Raw genomic sequence first — 24,678 nt, forward strand, 5'->3', positions numbered from 1 at the left:
ACCTGCCAGCCGACCCAAATGTATTTAATTGTCAGAATCCAGTCGAGCTAAATCACATGTTTATAGATGCAATCACGCACTTTGCGTCCTTTTTCACATGCGTCAAATTATCCGATCCAATCCTTTGCAGGGAAATCTAACGTTTGCATGATAATCCATGTGAATTGAGTGTGCTTCATCTCAATTTAACCTCTAATGACAAATAAAACACACGTGAGAACTGTACCTTCGTAAGTTGTCATTCTTAATTAGCTGTCAGCTCCCGCTGAAACACTTCTTCGAACACAGCTACAAGATGAAAGTATTTCACAGGTGGTTGTAGCGGTCTGTTTAGTTCATGGTTAAAGGGAATATGTCACCTTTTTGTAGTTTTCACTTATTGTTAGATCAGACGCGTACAATTTGAGCACTAATTCTGGTTTTCTCGAAATCCTTCGAAAAGGTCAGGATTTCGATTTGAAGTAGTCGCTGCTGCGGAAGAAATATCAATGGATTCCCTGTTCACCAGTACGAAAGTAAGACAATTCATTTGCCGCGCTCGTCCATCATGCATGTTCTTAAATGTTTGCAACACACGAATTAGTAAAAACGTTTGTGTAATAAATGCTTTGTTTGGACAAAGCATAAGCGAACATGAAGCTACTGTTGCGCGAATTCAACGATACGTTTCTAATAAAAAGATCGTAAAAAGCGTAAAGAACCACCTCCACGCTATTTTCAGCTCCCGCAAAGTTTTTTATTTAATTTGATGTTTATTTTGTATTATGGACATTAAGCAGTACATAATATGAGTGGATTTGCGCATAAGCGGAACGCTTAAATCTGGGCGCCTCTCCTAACAATAACAAGATATGGTCATCGCCGCCAGGGAACCCACGACACACTGCCCACTCGCCCGATCCGTCAGCCGACACGGGCCAGGCGCCCGCCACCACTCCAGTCCACACATATAGCCGTCTCGGTCGGCGGCGGACGCCCGGCCCGGTAACGCCACCCAGAAGCCCGTCTGCTGCCCGCGCCGCTGGAAGTTTGTAGGCGAATCTTTTGGTCTGAAAAAGAAAGAAAAAGAAGAAGGCATTGCGCTTATCACGTTTTTAAGGCAGACTTTAGTTTTCTGACTGGGAGTGTCACATAGCTCATTTTGCCGCCTTAGTTCAAATTTTAACCGATGCACTTCTCGGTAACAGACCCTGGCCGCCCGCTGGATCCATCACCAACGTTCTTTTATTTGCACCAGAAGAGTAGCCACGGCGGTTGTCATGAGGACAGTGGGTGCGACTGCAGGGCTGAAGCGTATTGCTGTTACAAAGCGCTGACAACTTCATTTGGTCTAAAACATGATTAAGATTGATATCTTTGTTATGTCTTAATGCTGCTGCAGCGACACTACCCCGTGATATTATAAGACGTAACTGGTCCTGAGGTTTCACAAGAGTATGTTTTTGAAAAATGCCCTAAAGGTGCGACAGCCCTAAGGTTATATCTCGAAATACGAGCAATTGTGGCAGAAGAACCGCTTCCCGTGCCTCGTTGTAAAGTAAGCAAGCCAAGCAGAGGAAACCTGGAGCTGTAATTGTTTCATATGGCGTACAAAAAACAGTCATCTTTTCAACTTGACTAAGAACCTCCATCTCGAAATTTGGACGAATTTTATGAACTTCAGCTGAGCTACGACGCATGAAGAAAACACACTGCGCATTCGACCGAAGTTAGGAGCTGCCATTGTTGTTAGATACTGCAACAGTTACTTTACGCTCGTTCATGCTCATTTTTTGCTATTAAATTCATTTCATTTAAATTATAATTGCCTTATCAGAGGCCAGTCAAGAAGAAAACTTAGTGCCACAGATCTGATCGGAAATATATATCACCGGTGGCTTTGGTCTTCCAAAAAATCGTCCCGGAGTGTAGCCTGTGGGATTTTCATCGCCCCTATCATTGAAGATTCCTTATCCGAGGCCTTGTGGTAAATTGCAGTTGCATACATACTTGCAGTTCCTTGGACTTCACGGACCAAGCGTACGGAACGCGCATACCAGAGATTAGTTGGCGGTTCACTTTGCTTACCTTTATCGGTTCTTACTCACGGAGTTGTCTTGTCCCTTACTTCAAAATTGCTCTCACGCCACTGCTAACGGCTACACCGACCTTCAATCAAATGGTCGTGATCGCGTGAAATGGTCGTTTCCTCGTTGAAACATGCCTGTCCTGGCTTTTTCTATGGCCATTTTTAGCCAGCAATCCCGGCCCCTGGCATTGCTCCACTGTGGCTTGGAAACCCTTCCCATTCAACGTGAGGTCAGCCTTCTCATTAGGCTTGGAGAGCCTGGGCTAAGGGTTAGGCTTTCCAAGCCCCTCGGTTTCGCCAATCTCATTGGTAGTGAGTATTGATGCGTGCCCTTCTACCGCGTCCTGAGAACCATCTATCTTTCATCCTCCACCGTCCGTCTACCATTTGGGGCTAATGAATTTGACGTCACTTACGCCTTTGAAGGACCTTTTCCACTCCATGTTACTTTCAAGAGAGACGCCAATTTTCGGGGTTCGATATGGAGTCCGGCCCCGTGTCCGGGGCTTAGCCCTAGTTGGCGCACCAGCAACTTCATTTTCAATGAACAAAACGTTCAGCTTGTATCTACGTTGAAAAATACGATACTTGAAGTATTTAAATACTAAACTGCAAGCATTAAGCACAATCAGTGTGTGAAGGAAGCGAATTAAAATTTTCTGCCGTACCAATGCTGACGTTTAGACGTTTTAAGCCAATTTTATGAGTTTAGTAGTTGACTGCTTTTGACATAGTTCGATGTGCGCAATGTCTGTCTAAATGTTTTGTATGGAGGTTAATGCACTCTCCAAGCGAGCCTTGTGCTCTGTGTGGTCGCACAGTGTGTGGTTGTGACGGTGCTTTAAACGTATTATTTGTCATGATTTCTCCCCACAGAATGTAACAAGGTAATCATACTCTGGATGGGCTCGTTTTTCACGTTCGGAGGGGTGAATTTTGTCCTGGTGGGGAACGCAGCGCGAAATAATCATTGCCGGTCTGCCTGTGCGGTCTATCGCGGTGGTGTGCTGAATGTGTTATTGTAAATGCGTGCTATGGGTACTGTACCTTTCGACCGAATATGTGTATTCCTATGCATATTTACTGCTGTGCTCACATTGATAGATTTTGGCACCTGTGATTGACTATTGCTTATTTGTGATATCTGCTCACTGCTAATGTGGATTTGTTGTTAAATGATGTCCTGACAGCGTTAGCTGAAATTACAGCCTAAAATACACATACTCTGCTGTATAACATAATCATCAGGACCCTGTATCAGAAATGTGTTTCAAATCTATCTAAGCCACCATCTACAGCGGGCCATCCTCTCCTTGAATCAGTCTCCTTGGTTTTGCAGTAGAATTCCTAATTTTAGTGTGCATCATTGGATGGTAGTACATTGGAATGAACATTATGAAGGCAATACATCAATACAAAAGGCAATACAATTTGGGTCACAAAGCATCACAAAGCACAAGATATTAAAACAAGCATCAGATATATGAAATTAACTCATTTATTACTACTGATGTACTTTTAAATGAGAAAGACTGCTCTAGACAACAAAGAATTTCTTTTTAGTAAATATTCCCCTTATGTTATGATGTTTTGTTACTTTTTATTGTCATGGAATTATTGTAAGATGTTGAGGTGTGGCCAAACAAGCTGTGCAAAATTGCTACTTAATACATCAGACTGGTTAAGAGGTGGCAGCAGAAGCTTACAAGTGTTTGCCAAGCCAAATATTGTTGTGTGGTAGTGTTTTGTCTCTTTCTCATAGTGTTCTTGCATATTTATCCCTTAGTTTAAGATGTGTACTTGTGTTCACATCCTTGGTTATTGCATTTTTCATCAATAATTTGAGCTCAAGTCTAATTTCTGTAATGAATAGCAAATGAAGAAACCATGCTTAGCATCTCATGAAGGATAGCATGTGCTTTGTGATTGGAGCTCGCACATCCTGCTCCACATTATTTGAGAGCCAAATGATATCCATTATGTGTGGATGCCAGATCTGAATGGCTGGAAATTAGAGGGTTTTGGGCCTTTGCAAGGGCAGGACTGTGGCATACAGATAATGATCTTCAAATAACTCCCAGCTCAAAATCCCATACAAATGTAGGAACTTCTGTCAAGATCAGATATAACTTGGGTGCATCTCCTCTGCCTGCAGGGTTGGTACCCCACAGGAATACTACTGTTTTATTAATTGATGTATTGCCTTCATGACATTTATTCCTAGGTACTAGCATACAATGATGCACACTAAAATTAGGAGTTAAACTGCAAAACCAAAGAGACTTAGTCAAGGAGAGGATGGCCCACTGTAAATAGTGGCTTAGATTGATTTGAAATGTGTTTCTGATGGAAGGTCCTGATGATTATGGTATACTGCAGAAAATATGTATTTTAAGCTGTAATTTCAGGCAACACTGTCATTGGTACAAGAAACAGACATGTTGCTGACATATTTAAAATTTATGGGACTTTGGCATAATAATATTACTTCTATATCTCTTAGTCACTGTCTGGAGTGACAATGCTTTATCATGCTATTGTTGCAATCTTGACAGGAAACAATCAGCACAAAGCAGAAATGTCTTGCTGCTGCAGACTTCAGGCTGAAAGGGATCACATATTCCACTGGTTGTTCATTGTATCACAACAAAAATGGTGATGGGAAATGATAGTTGAAGTCATGGTGCAAAACAAATGAACATTGCAATGATACATCTATCTCTCTATTCTCCTAGTTGTTGTATGGTTAATAAGGCTTTAAGGGCTATCTCAATTACACCAGGTGCAAAGAGTTAGAGCAATCTCTGCCCCTCCTCCCTGCAATTTAGGCCATGTTTTTGTCAGGTGTACCCAGGTGTCTGAGAGGCCTGTGTTGTGGCAGCTGGTATTCAGAGACCTGAGCTGTTGTGGCTGTTATTCAGAGACCTGTGTTGTGGCAGCTGGTATTGAGAGACCTGTCCTGTGGCAGCTGGTATTGGGAGACCTGTGCTGTTGCAGCTGGTATTCATAGACCTGTGGCGTGGAGGCTGGTATTGAGAGACCGGTGGTGTGGCAGCTGATATTAAGGGACTTGTACTGTGGCAGCTGGTATTGAAAAACCTGTGCTGTGGCAGCTAGTATTCAGAGACCTGTGTTGTGGTGGCTGGTATTGAGAGACCTGTGCTGTTGCAGCTGATATTAAGAGACCTATGGTGTGGAGGCTGGTATTGAGAGACTTGTGGTGGGGCAGCTGGTATTGAGGGACCTGTGCTGTGGTGGCTGGTATTGAGAGACCTGTGTTGTGGCAGTTAGTATGTTAGAGCTACTGACTGCTTGTGTGGGCTTGACAAACACTTCAGCTCAGAGTGGTGTCATTTTGAAACAAATGTCTATTAAACTCATTGCATTCATCAATGTCTCTACACATGTCAGCTTAGAGTGGCATCATTTTGAAACAAATGCCTATTAAAGTTATCACATTCATCACACCTGCACATGTATATGGCTGCATTGTAGGAAAGTGTATTGTGTATACTCTGGGCTGGATTCTTAACAGCCATTGCACGTATGAATCTGAAGAAGACCGCCTTTGGCTGGGACAGCAGGCATGACAGCAGGGCAGCATTGACCAACCCATCTGAGGGCATTGGTATAGGAGCCACCCATCTGTGTTGGCTGGTTCATTCTTGGCGAATCTCAGAGTTGTCCAGAACTCAAGTTGTGACGTTTTCCAAAGTCTACAGGACCAGCACTAACAGCCCCTCTGTGGTCCACCTGTGTGATGCAGCCACCTCTGCCCCAGGCAGCGGGCATGGAGGAGCTGGGCAGCTACCTGTCGCACGGCGGCACGGCCGGCTGCATGGCCTACGCCGAGTCGCTGTCGCCGCACGTCAGCAGTCCCGACTCGCGCTGCATCCTCTGCGACTCGTACATCACCAGCTCGACCGAGCCGCCCACCGGCGTCGACATCAACGGCTTCCGGCTGCCGAGCACGCAGGAGACGTTGGCCGAGAAGCTGGACACGGTGGTGCACCCTGGCTGCGGCACCTCGGTCCATGCGGCCGCACACCACTGGCAGATGAAGGTGCGGGCTCGGGCGGGATGGGGGAGGGGCTCACATGCACGTCGCTTCACACGGTCCTCCTTGGCCCATGCTACACTTGCGTTTACGCGACTGTCTACCCCTGATAGATCAATACGTGAAAGAGTGGGCACTAGCAGATACCTTAAGTTTTTATGCGCATGGTTGGTGTATGGCTGTCTGCATGCTAGATTTTATGTGGAAGGGAAAACATTTAGAAAGGTAGTTTTTATCATTCCTTTTGCGGCAAGTTGTTGTTCTCAGAATGGGTTGATGTTTGGGGTTTTGTATCATTGCTTGTGTTTATTTTTGTTCTGTAGCTACTGCTACCAGTTGGATGCGTTATCTTTACCTTTTTATGACTAATTGCTGCGTGGTAAGTGGTCTGGAATAAGCTCTGGGTACAATGGTCTGGGATAGGCTCAGGGTACAATGTTCTGGGATAAGCTCTGGGTGCAATGGTCTGGGATAAGCCTTGGGTATAATGGCCTGGGAAAGTGTTGGGTGTTACTGTAACCTGAGAACCCACTTGGCGGCGCTAGGTGGCGCCAGATGTCCACACGGTGCGGGAGAGTCGCCCCTCGCCTACAGATGGCGCGCACTAATGCACAGTTGCATCGCTGTGTGAATCATGCATACTATACAATTATGGTCCTTCAACACTGTTTTGTAGCTTGTGATATATGCGGTGATCGTTGAAATGTGTGCAGGCTGCTCTTATCTAACGGTTTGATCGAAAAATACATCGCAGGTATGATATCACCATCTGTGTTTGTAATGTGTTTTCTGTGCATCGATGTTTTCTTTTCGTTTTATGTTTGCCTCGCACACATGCATAATGGGATGAGTTGTATGCTATGATGCTTGTTTTCTGTCATTTAGCCATCATTGATCTGTATAGAACATCTCCCAGGAACCCCACATCACCAATTCAACGTGTGCGTGGTAAAATGAAGTATCGACATAGATGTGAGACTCGCCGCCTTTCGTGTTTCTCCTTTTATCAGCTGATTGGGACTTGCGGATGGCCTGGTCCCCGAGCAGTAACATGTGTCGTACTTCAACGTCGCTCGCTGGTGCTCCCTCAGTTCATCTGCATGTCGTGCTCGGCGGTGGTCATGACGCTCGACTCTTACGAAACCAAGATCCTGGAGATCCGAGAGGAGATCAAGCGCAAGTTCGTCGACATGATGAAGATCAGGGCAGAGAAGTACGGCCAGCTGCAGGTGAGGCAGGCCTCTGGAGCGTGGGATGCTGCGCACAGGCTCGCCCGTTTACAAGTCGGTGGGCGTAGCGATCTTTCTTTTGCGTCATGTTTGACGTCAGAGAAATCCTCGTGAAGTCGATGCGAGGTTTGACACGATTGTGTGGTGCTGTAGATGCGGAGCAACGTGAATGCACGTGTGACATGACTGGGCGAGAAGAGTCCATCTCTGTTTCCTGGGTGGTCGCGGCTCGCTACAGGGATAGTGTTTGAGGTCACTCTACGTGTGTGTGTGTGTGTTTTGGAGTTTGAAATAACTGCCATGAAGAGGAACTTCATTGATAGGCCTTACATGGTCCGCCGAGTACTACCAATGCTCAAGATTCCTTAAAGCTGGAAGTTGAATGGGTGCATGTAATAGGCATTTGATACATTACATATGTGCGGCACTCCATAGTGTATTGACGCTGGGCACGCGCTCCAAATATTGTGTGCCCGCTCTCAGCCACCTCCGGCACCGCATTCCGCATCATATAGCTGAGGTTGCCACTCGGTGTGGCTGGGCAGCACAGTGCCCTGTCGTGGCGGCGCGTCCGAGTGGTGTGACCGACGGCCGCCTGCCGCCCACAGCCGCCGCCGCCGCCGCCGCCCGTGTCGCTGGCACCGACGCTGGTGAAGCGGGAGCCGGGCGACGAGTCGGCTGCGGCGGTGGACGACCCGGCCGGCGAGCGGCCGGAGTGCGAGGTGGAGCTGCACGAGCCGGCGGCCGGCGGCCAAGTGTCGCCGCACGCCGAGCTCACCTGCCCCATTTGCAACAAACAGTTTCGCAACAAGTACAACCTGAAACGGCATAGCACCGTGCACGCCGACGTCAAGCCGTTCAGCTGCGAGTTCTGCACGCGCGCCTTCCGCCAGAAGGACCACCTGAAGACGCACACCCGCTCGGGGCCGACGGCGGCGCCGCTGGCGTGCGCGCCCTGCGGCCTCACATTCCCCTGCTTCACGCTGTTCTCCGAACACCGGCAGCAGTACCACAGCGATGTGGGCGACAACGCGTGCCGCCACTGCGAGTTTGTGTTCACCACGCCGACCGAGCTGCGGCGCCACTGTCGCCAGGCGCACCCGCACCCGGTGAAACAGGAGTTCCGCTGCTCCGTGTGCGGCCGCGACTTCCCCAACGGCTTCAACTTGCGGCGCCATCACCTGACGCACTCTGGCGAACGGCCGTTCGGCTGCGACGTGTGCGGCAAGCGCTTCACCCAGCCCTCTATCCTCAAGAAGCACAACCGCGTACACGAGAAAAAGCTGCCCACCCTGAAGGACCTGATCACCACCATGTGAGCCGATGGTGCGTGCCAGTGTGGGTTCCGGTCTTGCCGCTGCGTGTGCACGTGTTGGTGCGTCCCTTTGCGGGCTGCCTGGCTGGTGTAGATCGACAGGCAGCATGGGGGCTTTTAAAGAAATTAGGCGAGGGAAAAATGGAGGCATGTGGATCCATTCCCCAGTGAACAATATGCCAAAATGTGCACATGATCAGTGACAGACCATTGTCGAGGTCCCCTTTGTGGAGGTTCCGAACAATCAGCCACTGCCTCCGACTGAGCGCGAGGGTAGCCGGACCGGGCCCTCTTCTGAAGCTGGGCCGGGACTGTGCGCGCGCTGGTGTGAGTGAGGCCCGGTTGGTGTGCGTGATGGCAGCTGGTGGCTGCGGTGTGGAGAGTTGTGTACGGGGCACCTGGAGGCTGGGCTGGCGGGCAGAGTGTGGCCGCCGCCGGCCGGGAGGCGCCACTCCCAGGCGCTCGGCTTTTGTACAAATGCTCGGCTTCGGATCGGTCGTTTGTATGGCATATTTCACGATGCGTTTGCAATCACGAGTGTAGCTATGTGACTCCACTCCAGTCGTGTCAATTTTGTGAGCTAGGTTGTGCCCGTTTTCTACAACCACCGATCTTCGCATTTGTTCCTCTCCTTTTGAGCTTTTGAGCGTTTTGAGCGCGGGTAACGTAGTCAGACTGCCCCTACCGTCCGCCTTTAATGGAAGCAAGCTCATATTTCTCCTTTTGGGTTTTCAATGTGAACCGCACCGTCACATGACCGACCTCCAGGTACAATTTGGCTATGTTAGTTCAAATACCTATGCAGGGCTGTGCCGGCCGCCGTCGATGGCCGCTGCGCCGTGTACGCAGTTGTGCTGCCGACCCACTGGTCTGCGTGGGACAGGGGCGCAGCGTGGGCCCGGCCGCCACGCACGCCTCGCTACGTATGGCGGCATATCGACGCTTCACAGTGTGCGCTTACCTGGTTGCCAAATTTCTTACCAATACGTCCAGCGCGGTGGGAGGATCGAGGCGTACGCGTTGTGCAGTGGCTGGCGTTGTTGCCGGGCTCACGCGCCACTCGGGCCGCCGCCACGCTGTCTCACACGCGCCCGTGCGCTGCCGGCGAACAGCAGGCCTGCCTCCGTAAGTGAGCGGGCCTGACCAGTTCACACCATGGGAGGAGACGCCAGGGTTCTACAGGGATGCAGGAAGCGGCCGCTGGCGGCGTGCCGTCTTCTCTACCTAATGAATGTACAAGTTATGTGTTGTGTGTGCTGCGGTAGCGGTGTCTGTTCCTAGCAACTCCCTGAAACGTTCCCTGGTTCGAAGATTCGCATTTCTGCCTGCAGTTAGACCTTTTACGGCCGCTTTTTAACGTTGGCTTTATTTTTTAACTTATTATGTGTAAGTGTATGTGCGTAGGTAACAAAGCGTGTTTGGAGCTTAGGCCATTTGTTATTGCCAGCCACGTAGATGGAGACAATAAATAGACTACAGACAGGCCGCGTGTGTCATTCGCGTCAAAGATGGGGCGGGTGATCGAAGGCCTCCGTGAGGTGCCCCGTAAGTTTGGAATCTCGCGTGTCCTCGGACATGACTTGCTTGCGGGGGCCGTCACGTCGGACGTCAGCTGAGATTGGCGGACTCCGTTCCGGGCCGGGCTCGACAGTGGACCCTCGTCTCTGTGATGTTTTCGTCCAGCGGTTCAGCTCAGCTCGGTCAGAGAGAGACGTGTTGCGACGCGGCGATTTGTATTGGACCGAGTCCAGCGGCGTCCTGCCCCTGCTATCCCAGGCAGGCACGACATTACATTTAGTGCGGGTGAACAACCACTCATAAGTAGCTTGCATACACGCACCTATCACGCGTCCCGTACGATCCGCCACGGGACGGCAGTCAGCGCCCGCGGTGATAGGTCGCATTCCACCGCGCGGGCGAGGCCGCGCCACGACACGGCAGGGACGGCATGCTGTGCCGCCGGGCCGGCTGGGCGTGCTCACAACAGCCTCCGACCGGCCGGCCTCCTTCGATTTGCAGAGTCGCGGGGAAGCAGTGGGGGCTCGTTATCACCGAGCAGGCCGGGGAGCAACTGACACGGGAACTGGTGTGAAACGCCAGCCTAGTACTGCTGCTGGGGTTGGGACGGACAAGGGCTTGCATGCTGAATACAGCTGGTTAGGCCTAGTGCGGCGGTGTTCGTCAAACCTGTTGTGACTGGAGTGGGTTGATGGAACTACGGTGGGTGGTGGGCTGAGGATGCACGAGGGTCTCTGGCTGTTTGCATTGTTCTGCGTCCGTGTAATGACCCCGAATCATTGTTCTTCTAAAGATGTGATGATCCTCGATGGGATCAGGTGAGCTAGGATTCGGATATACACCATCGTCAGCTCCCATCGCGGAGTTTGGCACTCAGGAGCCCGCTGTAGATCCACAGCAGGGTGCCGTCCGTCTCCAATAAATATTTTCTTTGAGTTGTTGCCACCAGCAAAAAGAAGCGTAGTTACGGGTTAGGTTGTCATTGCGAGTCGGCTTGGCCATTCCAGATTTGATTTTGACCCCCACTCGGATGAGTTCTCCCAATCTCAGTCACTGTATGCTTGGTCACAACCGCGTTTGTTTGTTTTTTGTTGTTGTTTTTTGTCGCTTCGAAGTTGTTTGGTGTTATTGGCAGTAGGGAGGGAGTCGCGTACTACACAAGGACTTGTGTTCCGCGCGTCAAAGTCGAGTGTTATTTGCCTGTGTTGTTTCGTAGTCAAAATGCTTTTTTGACTCGACGGAAACTTGGCACGGATAATTGTTAGGACAATTGAAGGCTAAAGTTGCAATTTCACGTGTACTATTTCTTTTTGAATATCCCATTTTCAAATAGCATGTAGATACCTGCTACACATGCGCACAGGAAGCCCTAGAAACAACATGGGCATTGAGCACAGTCATGGGATAAGCAATCCGAAAGTGCAAGTTTGACAGCAAAAAAAAAGAGAAAAAAAGTAGACTCCACGTTGCTGGCAACATCATGCCCCTTTACCTTCAGCGGTGTGGTTGCAATAGAGGTGATTTGACAAAGTGCAGATCAAACAGGGTGTCCCAAAAGAAACTTGGCTCGTAATGTGGTTGAAGTTTAGCCCCTGCAGCCAAGTGCACTACGGGGTACAGATCTGCCGCCGGTCGCTAAGTGGTTTGACTTGCTGCAGCACCGGACCAGTCACAGCCGTTGCCGTAGGGCGTAACCGGTTAACATGGAGGGGAGGTTACGTGACATGTTTTTGCTCGCCAACATGGGGGTCGCGCGCAAGGGCACGCCCAGAAAGGCTCTACGGGCCCGGGCTGTTCGCTCGATTGAGGGATGTGTTAGCCTGGATGTAGTTGCAGAGGCCAGAAGTGCTCACATGTGCCCCAACCTTCAAATATGTGGTGGAGAAACTATTTGAAGGACAAATTTCTGGCTGACAAAAAGCGCACTCGTCGGCCTACTGCAATCGATAGAGTTCCCGAAATCACATGTGGCAAGGGTCTAGACCAAGCGTGATCAAGGCGTGCGCAAATAAGCACCACAGCTATCCAGACAAGGGCGCCCAGTGTTCAAGTCAAGCATTCACGGGCGTATGAACTATTCCCTCCATCGGGTCGATCTTCTCAATTGAGCATAGGCTGAATCGCCAAAGCAGCCGTATTTGGGTAATATTAAGCGATCAAACGTTGTCAGTCAAATAAGTCGAGCACCCTGCGAAGCTGCTAATGTGGGGTGTAATATCCGCTCAGTCGTTTACCGAACATCACATTGCGCCTCTAAGCCAAACGGCCACATCAGACTATGTGAAATACTGAGGAGGTCGCTGCTTCCCGGAACAAACCGGTCGCGCGTCAGTGACGTGCAGCGCCACCAAAAGCAAAGGGGCTGGGCCGAGGTCGCAGGCAATCTGCATGCAGGACGGACGAACAGCTCATACCTCTGGACGGAGCCAGAAGTAGTGCACACGCCATCCTCCTAGCTTTTGGTACAAAGTCATACGGCCAGTCTAGTCAGATCTCAGTCCCATAGAAAGTACGTGGTGAATTCTGCGAAAACGCCTGGCTGAAGAAGAGGCAGTTACCATGTCATGTCAGCTGGAGTCGCGCTTGAACGCGCGGGGTCGCGTTTCGACCGGTACTCTGTATCACCTCGTAGCAAGCATGCCATGCTGGGCTCAAAATTGTGTGCAAATTAATGGTGGATATGCTGGTATGTAAACCTTTAATGAGCATCGCATTTAAAGTGAATATAATGCGCGATGAAAGGTTGAAGTTACTTTTGGGACGGACAGCCGGCCGGTACATGCTTTTAACAAACGGTGGTCTCCAATCCCATCCTCTATCTGTATTAGCTAAGAAGTCGGGGGCTGTCAGTCCCACCCCTTCCCCCTCCCCCCGTTCCTCGTGGGGCATGCGAGATTAATTGGTTCTTGGCACAGTGCAGTGCTCGCTATCGGTGTATGTGAAAATAGCCCGCGGGCATATCTGCTTACGAGGCTATCATTGTTTCAAAATAGCCATTCTGTTCTTTTTTCCCCGCCTACAGACTGAATGGGAGTGAAACGATGTGGACGTAGGTCGCCAAAAGGGGACCGGGCGGTGAGCGTTACTCTCTCTATAATTAAATGGTAGTCATTTTTTTTCTCCTTCATGGCAGGTACGCTGTAAGTGGGCAAGCAAGCAGTCGTTGCGTACTATAGCTCATGGTTGCCAGAATGCCTCCCACCGATTATGGTGCTGATCTTTTGGCGCAGATGCGTTGAAACGGCGATTTCTTAAAATCGCAATTTCTCTCGGCACCTTTCACGACGCCATCAGGGACAGATGAGAGTCGCAATCAACTTGCAAACGTACTCGGGCTGACATGTGAATCATTCCCGCTAAACGTGCTCAAGCTTACATGTGAATCATTCTCTCTAAACGTACTCGAGCTGACTTGTAAATAATTCCCGAGCTAGGAGAGAAAGAAGACCGATTGAAGAGTAGCAGTAGATCACCATTCATTTGCAATACCCCGCTCCGTCCTGTCTTTCATACAATGTTTTATTCCGCAAGAAATGGCGTGGAAAACCTTCCCCCTGAATTTGACTTACGACGCATACATGTAGCCAATACTTCAGGAGTAGGACTAACTGGTGTTAGCGCAGTAGTGGATAAGTCACCAGCATTCATTTCAAATCCTCATTATTGAATCTGAGCATATCATTAAATTGAGTGATCTCCATCTCCCTAGATTTAGTGGCGATTTAGTGACAAATTCCTAGATTTTTCCCTGCGTAGGTGAGGTGTCATCAGTCCCATATGAAGTGGTATCCCCAAAGATAACTGGTGAACTGAAGCGGGTTCTCACATCTCACATTGAACTGGCTTATATAACAAGTGTATACAAGGCTTAGGTGAGTTATATAGAAGACTATATCATAAGACTTATTGAAGACATAGAAGGCTTAGCAAGGCTGAGAATTGAAGATAATGAGGCTTATGAAAGGAAACATGGCGTCCAAGACTGCCCGGAGCATATGTCACACAGAGAGTAATCAGGTATATATATGACAACTCTCAAGTCGAAACTTGACTTGCTCCAACAACTTCGGTAACGCAAGATGCGAATACGCGTTGCCATTGTAGGCATGAAGCCCTCGACCAGCTCCTTGCCAGGCGACGACAGCAAATGGGAAGTGATCACGTTGTCCCGGAACCAATGCTGCCCAAATCCGCCCGCTCAGCGACAATTTTGCGGCGTGATCTGCCGTTATGTAGACCCCTCGGTCTGTGGACGCACCCGAGGTCACGGCTTCACTCAGGGTCGCCGGGCCAGCACTCTGACCTGAACTGGCCTAACCATACCAGACCCCTGGCCTAGCATGATCTGATGCATAACCCTAGCATGACCATGATGACCCTGATCCTCAGCCAGAATCAGGCCTGATATCGCTGGTGCCAAAAACGATTATATTTAACAATCGAATAAGAACCATATGCCAAATTCCAAGAAGTGGACAGAACTGTCGACTTGACGACAAACTTGACAAACATGACCTCCACAAATGGAGCATATGAAGTGCTTGAAAAGTGACAGTGCAACACGCCTGTCATCTAGGCAGCTACTGAAAATCAGCATGACATTAAAATAGTTGCCAAGCTACTCAATAACAACTTCAGAGCGAGGGGCAGTCAGGCCTCAACAGTCAGACCTCCTTCCGCCCGTCGGGCGGGGGTCAAGGTCAGCACGCTGATCCTGCATTACACGAATGCGTTTTGAAGTGCCTCGTATCCAGGTCGAATCATTAATTGTACTGAGTCATGCAATAACTAAGCAGCAAATTATCTCATCGCTGACGAACGTTTTTGTTTTATCGACCGCACCCTGGCTTGTGAGGCCTAATTACACGCTGACCTGATTGACTGAATGGATTTCCGAGCAACTGAGGCGAGGGTTAACAACTAACATGAATACCAAGTCATACTTGAAAAGAAAAGGCATCTCCCCACGGCTCGAAGCAGGCGATTCACCCACTTTTCTAACTATTACCCCCAGTCACGTCTCCTGATGGGCGCGGGAGACTGGCGGCCGCGATCTGAACGGGGAGCGGTGCGTTTGGGTTCCGTCAGACAAGCGTTACAAACTTTAGGATGTGCCAGCCTGAATACTGCCCGGGATCACAGCCGCACAGTGCATGAGGTTGCGTGGGAGGACAGTGAACGCTGAGACGCCTCTGTGCGACAAGTCTTCGCCCCATCCGGTCCGTGGAGGCCCCGTCTGGCCGTGCATGACCACGAGCCGTTGCGTTGCGATTAGCTGCCAGCCCGGGCGGACGGGCAGGTATGCCTGTGCATGGCGCGTGCATGCCATAAAGATGCAGAGGGAGGGGCATGGGGCGCACTCAACTGCCGGTGTTCCACTCCTTACGAGTCTCACTGAGTGATGCGGAATTTTGCTGCGCTTTTCTGGACCATCCGAGTCACTGGCGCACGCGACGACAGGTCATGTTTGCGCATTTAGTGACTCAGTCGCGGGAGAGGCCAAGTCCTGTTACTTTTTGCAGATTTAAGAGCTGACATGGCTTTATAAATGGGCTCATCTGGCTCCTACAGGCAGTAAGACCGTCGCCAACTCGTTGACAACTTGACTAAAGCTAACATTCGCTTCACATGCTCAAGTTTTTTTTATTCCGGCTACCGTTATCATACTGAGAAAATTGCTGACACTAAGCTTTGTTCAGGCAACGCTGAATGACTGTGACTGTTGAAAACACCGCAACGTAGACATCTGGAATACGATGATTTTGACGTCTTTCCATTTACTCGGGTAGCGCGATAGTCCACTCCATAGTCCATTCCATGTTAGGACCGGAATCGGAAAGAAATCACGCTAGCACCATTAACATTTCAGTAGCGATCAGAAAATGCTTGCGGTACCTTTCCTAAAAAACCAAGCTGGCCCAAGTTAGCACGCGCCCGAGCGGCCGGCTGAATACCCTTCGCTCGGGTTGGGGATCAATTTGACCGCGAGAGATCTCAAAAACTTAGCTAGAGGCACCGAATTAACAGGGTAGATTGGTCTGTACGTGAACTCACTTGTGTCAGGATTTTAGGCCCCTATGTCATAGCCTTGGGAACAAACAAGGGCAAACTTCACATTGCTGTCCAAGAGCCCCCAGAACTCCTCATGCAACCACCGTGAAGCCAAATACCTGTTCTAAGCAAAAGGTCAGCGAGATCAGCGACCTCTTTTCACTTTTGTAAGGTCAATGTGACCAAACGCCTGCGAGATTGCTCCTATTTTGCCATTCGAATATGAATCAGGGATTCAAAAGACGCAATATTTTTCTGAAAAAGTTGGCGACCTGGGTCATTTTAGGTCAGCGACCTATTCTGACCCTAAAAAAGCACACGGAACATGTCTGTTGCCGTCCCTATCATTCCTAAATTCGAGATGAGCACCAGAAAGTTTCTTATAAAACCAAGCTCTTAAGTAAAACCCAATTTCATTTTGACCTCGTTTTGACCTTCATACCCGACCATATGTCAAAGGAATTGATTGTAATGCTACATTCGATGGGTTTATTGCCTAAAAACTATCTCAGATATGGATGACATCGTTGAACACGCCGTTGTCGCATCACATTGAACGATTCCCTTGAAATGCTCTTCGCTGACAACCATGGCTTGACTTTGACGTGCCGTAGGCCAGCGATCTTACAAGGTGCATATAATTATTACATAAAAAGATCTGCTATCTAATTCTCTGCACCTGTGCAGAGTTAAGCGTGGCTGCGCCGCAACAATCGGAAATCATTTTCCTGCGAAGATTTTTCCGGACTAATTTTCGAATGGCATGTTGACACCGCGCCCAGCTTTGCATATCTGTAAGCAACTGAATTGCAGATTTTTTCGGATAAGAAATACGTGTACCTTGAAAGGTCCATGACCTATGGCAGGTTAAAATCAGGCTGTGGCTGTCAGCGAAGGTCATTTCTAGGGTTTCGTTTAATCTAATGCGACAACGAATTGTAAGCCGAGGCCATGCATCTCTGAGATAGTCCCTTAAGCAATAGACGTTTTAAGGGTCGTAGTAGGCTACTGACCTAGCATGATCCAGGTCATAATTTTGCTTTTGGGAACATACCGCTTATGGTAATTCCTGACGCTTATTTGAATGGCAGAATAGAAGAAATTTGGTAGGTTTTTGGTCACCTTGACCTGCTAAAGGTCAAACAAGTTCATTGGCTTAAAATGAACAAGATTGACGTTTTGCTTAGAACAGGCATCTAGGCCCATGGCGGTTGCATGGAGAAGTCCAGCAGCACTCAAGACACCAATCTGAAGTTTGACATTGTATGACGTTATCTGATCCTCAAGGTAATGACCTAAGACCTTTCAACCCTACAAAAGCAGCTCACATACGGGCCAACCCATCCCGTGAATTTTGCGTCTCTAGCTATTTTAGTTTTCGAGAACTCACGGGGCCATATTGACCCCTCCCCCACCCCTCACCCAAGCGAAGGTTATTCAACCGGGCACGTGTTAACCCTTGCCCTACAACGGGACCCGGGGGGCTGTTCACCCGACGCACCGCTGCATACCAGCGTGCCGCTCGGGCGGCGGCGGCGGGCGCGCTTGATGTGCCGGGTATCTGCTCGTCGGTGACACACAGGGTCTTCTCGTATCGCGCGGCCCCATCCTGGAGCCCGCCGCTGACCTGGATCATCGCCTCTCGCATCCGCGAGGAGCTTCGCACCAGACTCAACAATGTGCTTGCCGTTCCGCAACTTTTTTGATTAATTATTTTTTTTCTACAGGAGTGCCTGTCCCGATGTCCCGATGTTTCGATGCCCCAAGGTCGCTGCTTGTCCATCCCGGTGGCTCAGCTGACTAGAGCGCCTGCCCTCCTCTGCCCACCCGTGGCGGGGTGGGCTCGAGTCGCTTTAGGTGCTCGCTGTTTGCCCTTGACAGGTAAATAATAGGCCCATGTGGCCCGGGACCCAACATGACCTCTGAAGTCAGCGCACCCCCAAAAAACAACAACAGGTATGGCCTGCGGCCGATGGCAGCGGCCTCGCTAAAGGTCAGGAAACATCAGATGAAGCGTGCCATTACGGCACGGTTCACCTGAGCATCCATCTGAGCAGCGGCAGCATTACGGCACGTTCAGCTTTCGCTACCAAATTCTGCCGATGACCTGGGATAGTGCAATCATATGGTAGGGGCCGGGGCTCACGCAATAAGCAAAGGAATATTTAGCATGAGCTCTTATCCTAGAAATCCATCCACTCAAAAAACTGGATTGAATCTTTAAAGACAAAAGAGTGAACGTGAACGATGGAGCGATCAAAAATGTCCGAATGTGGTCGTGTTGTCGTCATTTTTTGAAATATTGGACATTTTATGAATGACATGTTTTTGTTTCGAATGAAACAACAAGCGAATTGGAGTGATTTATGAATGATATGAACTGGAATGTTTATTTGACATTGCTACCACCATTTTAAAATAGAAACGCATACGCAAGGCGGCCATTTTAAAAAGAACATTACATAAACTGTTACCACACAACTTGCCTTCATCAGCATCACATGTCGGTTGACCACGGCCGTCACTTGACGTGAACTGGAAATCCAAAGCAATAGGAAACAAAAACAAAAATGCTGCACTTACATTGCCTGGGTATGAAAACCATGGTCCTAGAAGCATTAAAAAAGAGATAGTGCATTGACTGATGCCAAATTGTATGTTCTGCATCGTTTATTGATTACCCATGAAGGGCAAGGCCTAAACTTGTTATCTTTATTTCAATAGCTCTTAGAAATAGCCAATGCCAACCATGCGCTCATAGGCTAAACTAAAACCTGCGCAGTGTGCTTCACCAATTACCGGGAGTTGCTACTTAAATGCAAGGTTCTTTGCGTAAATGAGGACGAAGTTCCTGAGAATGGATAAATCATCCAGGCGAAGGTAAATAACTCTGACGTACATCCTTGGCAAGTTAGCCTACGAAAACCACGGTCAAATGTGGCAAAAGTTCTGGGATGTCTATATACTTTCCCAGATGGACACAAATCCAAAAGTATTGGTCGCGCGGGTACAATGCCTCTTGAACCGCAAGTAATGCAAAGCTCGATATAAACAAATGCATCATTTGCATCAATGGCTGGAGACTGTGGTGATCGGAATCTGCTGCCAGCGCTGACGAGCTTCTTAATCGGTGGGTCATTCGTTGACGCGGACGATACGTTCATGATATGGGCAGAGCATTACCGTTTAAAAGCATTTTGGCGTCATCCAATCTCCCTCTCTCTCTCTCTCTCTCTCTCTCTCTCTCTCTCTCTCTCTCTCTCTCTCTCTCTCTCTCCTCTCTCTCTCTCTCTCTCTCTCTCTCTCTCTCTCTCCCTCTCTCTCTCTCTCTCCTTAACACTCAGTGATTTCGGCACTCTGTCAATCAATAACTGAAAAAGCCAATCGCTTGGGCGAGAGCACATAGGGCGTGGCTGATGGCAGGGGCTATCCCACTGATGCAAAACAAAAACAGCGATGGGCTCAGACTATGCCCGCTGCTGATCTACCTTATCATTTAGCATTTGCCAGGAGGTGATACGTATTCATCTACCTGACCAATCAACGAGACCAAATGGCCTGTCTGATGCCACATCAGAGGCACCGATAATCTACCGCTTACTATCCTTCCGTTGGATCACGCATCATGCTGTCAGATGTCTGCAGAATTTGTGTACCGTAGGATGTATTCATGAGACTGATACAAGAGAAACCTCGTAGCATTTAAAGCAAGGGTTTCGATTTGTATTCTTTCGTGAGGATCTTGGCGCTCCCAATGTCGAATGGGGCACCAACATTGCTGGCGTGGGCCCCCCAATGTTTTTGGCTGGAATGCTAAATAAAACGTAGGTAAAAGATAGCCACAACAAAAAGACTATCTTCTTTGACCTTTCTGCGTTGTTGTGTCTCGTACTACTCTCATAACAAAAAGTCATGGTCGCTCTCACCAGTAGATACAAATCGTAACAACTGAGCAGATAAACGATGCAATGAACTTTACATACCTAGGGACGTAAGACACCCAATGGTGTGAGGTTAAAGTAAAAAGCTCTGAAACATGGGGATGACCTAAGTCCTTCGTGACTAACCTCATCCCCGTTCCACACAACCAAAATGCGTGCTGCCTCCCATGACCGCCATAGAAGAGCACCATTGGCGCCCTGAAGTGGCCTCTAAAGGGGCGCCTTCAGTTGCCGATCAGAGGAGGCGCGTGCGTCCAGTGACTGTTCCTTGGATCTACCCCGGCATGGCTTCTATGCTGCTTGAATTAAATACTTTTTATAGACTATGCAAATGTTAAAAGCATATATTGCCTTTATTCAAAATGAAGTGGGCTAGATCCAGTGAAAACAAAATGGGCGAAGGTAGGTAGGTAGGTTGTCAGGCCTTCGGTTCGGCCGCCAATAATTTCAAAAAAATTTACACCTCTGGCTTAAAACATAAGCAACTGGACTTCTTCGTGCGCAACCAAAAAGGGGAGTCATCAAAAATATCGGTGAAGTGTGCCGGTGTTCGTGCCTGGGCACCGCGTGTCATGCCCGGTCTTTGGCTAGCCGTCTGCGGACCTTCAACGCACAATGCGCTGCCCGCGGGGCACCGAGCCGCAGTGTGATCACCTCCCATCACTCCGATGATAGGGCAGATTATGACAACATTACTTCTCGCCTCCCGACGCCGGCTGACGGCCGCAGTCAGCTGGCCGGCCAGCTGACTGCGGCCGTGGCCGCCGCCGCCGCTCCAGCAGAAGGCTGGCAGACGCCGCTCGAAGCTGACCGCGGCCGATCGCCCGATCGTGCTGCTCGAGAGGAGCGGTGAGGCGTGCAGTCGCGACCGTCAACTCCGGGCCGCGCGCGGTGTGCGACGCTCCGGCGGCCACAGGGTTCGGTGGAATGTGCCGGCCGGCCGGCTAGGCCACCTCCGTCAGAGACGTGCCGCCGACGTGAGCAGCGGGGACGGATCGGCAGTGGCGACGCTGGTGACTGTGCCGAGACCGCCGGTTCGCTGCTGACCCCTGGGGGACTGTGGCATGGAGAAGAGGTTCGACAAGATGGAGAAGACGATGGATAAGGTGGAGACGAGGGTATCGCAGCTGGCCAACTCGACGATCCGCCGCGCGCCGATGCTGGGGCGCAAGATCACGCGCCGCCTCTCCATGGTGACCCGAGTGCCTTCGCTGCTGGTCAACCGGAACTACCAGGTGACCGGATCGCGCGAGTCGATCCGGATCAGGCCGCCGCGACCCAAGAAGGTGCGCTCGTTCCACGTGACGGTGGTGCTGCCCGACGAGACCCAGCGCACGGTAAGTTCCGTGCGGAGAGGCGGCTCCTGGCGGGTGAGCGGCGGAGGGCGGGCCGCTCGAGCGATGTCTCACCAACCCTGTCGCGGTGTACTGGACACAGTTAGCATTTGGAGGCTACAAATACGTGAGATTCCCAAGCGAATGTCACCTGGGATATGAATGTGCTGAGGGCAAAAATGTTCGATAGTTCATGGCTGAAACGAGCTGTTTATGTGCCATCACATCAGAGCTTAAATGACGGGTCAACTCCGTATTTTTGCCTCATTTTGCAACAGAAATGTGTGTTGTATGCACTTAACAACAAGCCCGTAATATGCACTGCTTGATACAGCGTTCCTGGCACGTCCCCGGCTTATGGCTTTTGTTTTCATCGTCGTTGAACAAAAACCCTGCCGCTACTGATTTTTGGATTATGCATGCTTTCATAACGGGGATGTCACATGAACCTGCGTTGGCTCCGCTGTCCGTGTTCAGTTACAAATGAGGACACAGTGCGGAATGCCCTCGCGGTGCGTGGGCTCGGGACTCGGCGCCCTGGTGTTTTTGTACAGCTGTCCGCAGATCCGGCTCGATTCAGCGTAGCATTACTCGAGGCCCCACCAACAACGCTAGCTACTGGACACCTGATTTGTTTCCGCACTGCTCAGGCAAGAAAACGGGCAAATTTTGCGCCATGTTTCATGCGTTTCTAATGCGTCGTCCTGTCCGACGAGCGTGAAAAATGAGTAGAAACTGGGTGAATTGAGGGAAGGAATCAGTCACAAAGTAAAATGTATGGTTGTAGAGTTTTTAGACTGTCCTGCCAAACTAGCAGTTTACTCGGCAAACATGGCGTGAAAAACAGTGAATTTAAAATTCTCTCAGCGTCGTTTCACTCATGAAACATAACCATATAAGCTACGGCAACTGAGAAAAGCCCGGGTTCAGGACAGTAGTATGCCATTTTCCACTTCACTTCTATTTCTGATCATTTTCCTTCACGGCATTTTGGATGTCCAGTGGTTGTGGTCCTGGACTGCGCCAAGTATCGAAGGCCGGCGTCGTCTCCCCGGCCGGCGCCAGGCTGACTGCGGCAACTGTGCACGCACCGTGCACGAGCTCTGCTCAGCTGCTCGGCACGGCAGACGCGCTGGATATGGCACGACAGTAGGGAGTCGTTGGTTCTCCAGGCGCTGGACGGCTGGCCCATCCCCGGTAGAGGTCGGTCTGGGTCAGTCGTCGCCAGGCGGCCGCGGGTCGGGAAGTCGAGCGCCTACCGAAGGCCGTCGCGTGAGGAGGTTCGCTGCCTTGATCCAGGGATGGACAGATGCAGGACTCATAATCCGCAGCACTGGAAAGACATTGTAAGTCCCAGACCACGACAGTTGCGTGGCCCAATCGAAATGAAAGGGCAGATTTAAGGCCAGCAAGCAACTGGCCACCTAGTGACGATTCGGCACGTAGCGGCCGATTTGTGACACTGTATGCCACAGAAAATATCCCTCTGTGGCTCTGCATGACAATACAGGCCGGATACAGCCGCACGCTTCTTTGATGTCGAGTTCAGGATGTGCACGACAAACTCCGCTTAACACTGCATTAGAAGTGCAGAAATTACCCCGACCAGAGTCATGTTATTCATAGCAAAACCATTCGGAACAAAATGATAACGACTAATAAGTACAGTGGCCGCCAATTCCGCGGCTGCGTTGTGGGAGTCCGGGACGTCCAGGACGCCGCCTCCTGTGTATTAGTGTGGGATAGTTGGACGGCTGGCCGGCCGGCCGCGGCTGACTCCGTGGGATCCCGGATATCCTCGGTCCTGGGACGTTCGCATGTCGTCTGTGCTGAGCAGCCGAAGGCTTGGCTGGTCTCTGCTGAGGAGGGCAGACAGGGCTGGTCTGTGCTGAGGAGGGCAGACGGAGCTGGTCTGTGCTGAGGAGGGCAGACGGGGCTGGTCTGTGCTGAGGATGGCAGACGGGGCTGGTCTGTGCTGAGGAGTGTAGTCGGAGCTGATCTGCGCTGAGGAGGGGAGACCAGGCTGGTCTGTGCTAGAGAGCTGGAGACTAGGTTCGTCTGTGCTGACTAGGGGGAGACTAGGCTGGTCTGTATTGTGGAGGGGGAGACTAGGCTGGTCTGTGCTGAGGATCTGCGGACTGAGCTAGTCCGCGCTGTAAAGAGTGAAGTAAGAGAGCTGTCTTCTGTCAATCTTCTTGAGCGGCAGCAGAGCTGTCTTCCGAGGGCATTGCTCCCCACGCTGTACCGCGGGACAGTATGTCCCCTGTCCCGCTCTCGAACAACAGTATTCAGTATCGTATTTCGCCGGACGGCATCGTGTCCTGTCATCTGGCCTCCGTGCGGTATGCCAGCATACCCTGAGGTCTATAGCGCGTGATGCCCGTCCGTGTACCTGCCTGATGGGGCGCAGGGCGACGGTGCCCGGGTCCGCTCCGGGCTCGCAGAGCCGGTCGGAAGCGCGCTCCGTGATGCGTGACCGGCCAGATGGAGCGGCGGCGGCGGCGGCGGCGGCGGCGCTGCCGACGGACACTGAACCGCCGCCTGCCGAGCGACGGGAACCACGGCTAATGGCCCCGTGTCCGCCGGCCCGGCCGGCCGTCGGTCAGCCGACTCCAGATGCTCCCTGCTCAGGGACTGCAGTGCTTGAGCAACGCAGACGGTCAGGGCCGAAGCACGCGCGTCTTGTGAGTGAGCATGAGTGGAGACGCGGCCATAAAGAAAGAACGCGAATCGCTTAGAGCACAGTCTACGATTGCGCGATTTGGTGCGCCATTGGCGACTGGGGTGACACGCCCCTCCGTTACGTCGAATCTCTGGCCAACTGAACCCGCACGTCAATAACCGATTCGCTTGAATAACCAATCAGCCAGCGGAGCGGGGCCCCGCGGTGGCCGCAGCCCGGCTGATGGCACGCTCATCGAAGCGCGCACAAACATAAATCGGCCCGCTGAGATGGCATGACTGAATACAGACCACACATGGTGATTGGCTTGATCACGTAGATGCATGCGGTGAGCACGTCGCGGGATGACAGGCTAATGACGGCATCATGGGCTGTCGCTCACGGAGCAAAGGGAATGCTGTGATCCGGCATGGTGCTTTTCACCGAATGGAATGGAACACACTAGACCTGTGCTTCTGTAAGTTCCAAGCGTGCCCTGCGCC

The 24,678-nt window shown here is 50.6% G+C and overlaps 2 protein-coding genes across 2 annotated transcripts in view; both read left to right on the plus strand.

Moving 5' to 3' along the window:
- Positions 1 to 2,868: 2,868 nt before the first annotated feature.
- On the plus strand, positions 2,869 to 10,152 carry LOC119103813 (zinc finger protein 771-like). The gene is made up of 4 exons (XM_037227471.1): positions 2,869 to 2,955; positions 5,850 to 6,131; positions 7,217 to 7,354; positions 7,963 to 10,152. Exons 2-4 carry the CDS (start codon positions 5,859 to 5,861, stop codon positions 8,671 to 8,673), a joined length of 1,122 nt encoding a protein of 373 aa, XP_037083366.1. The 5' UTR covers positions 2,869 to 2,955; positions 5,850 to 5,858; the 3' UTR covers positions 8,674 to 10,152.
- Positions 10,153 to 20,991: 10,839 nt separating this feature from the next.
- The window catches only part of LOC119102312 (uncharacterized), a 48,883-nt gene continuing 45,196 nt past the window's right edge, over positions 20,992 to 24,678 (plus strand). Inside the window, exon 1 of the mRNA XM_037225679.1 lies at positions 20,992 to 21,516. Coding sequence (XP_037081574.1) covers positions 21,244 to 21,516 — 273 coding nt within the window. The 5' untranslated portion in view covers positions 20,992 to 21,243. The remainder of the gene's footprint in view (positions 21,517 to 24,678) is intronic.

The sequence above is a fragment of the Pollicipes pollicipes genome, unplaced genomic scaffold (assembly GCF_011947565.3).
Source record: "Pollicipes pollicipes isolate AB1234 unplaced genomic scaffold, Ppol_2.1 Scaffold_5724;HRSCAF=6776_pilon_pilon_pilon, whole genome shotgun sequence".
NCBI classification, from domain to species: domain Eukaryota; kingdom Metazoa; phylum Arthropoda; class Thecostraca; order Pollicipedomorpha; family Pollicipedidae; genus Pollicipes; species Pollicipes pollicipes.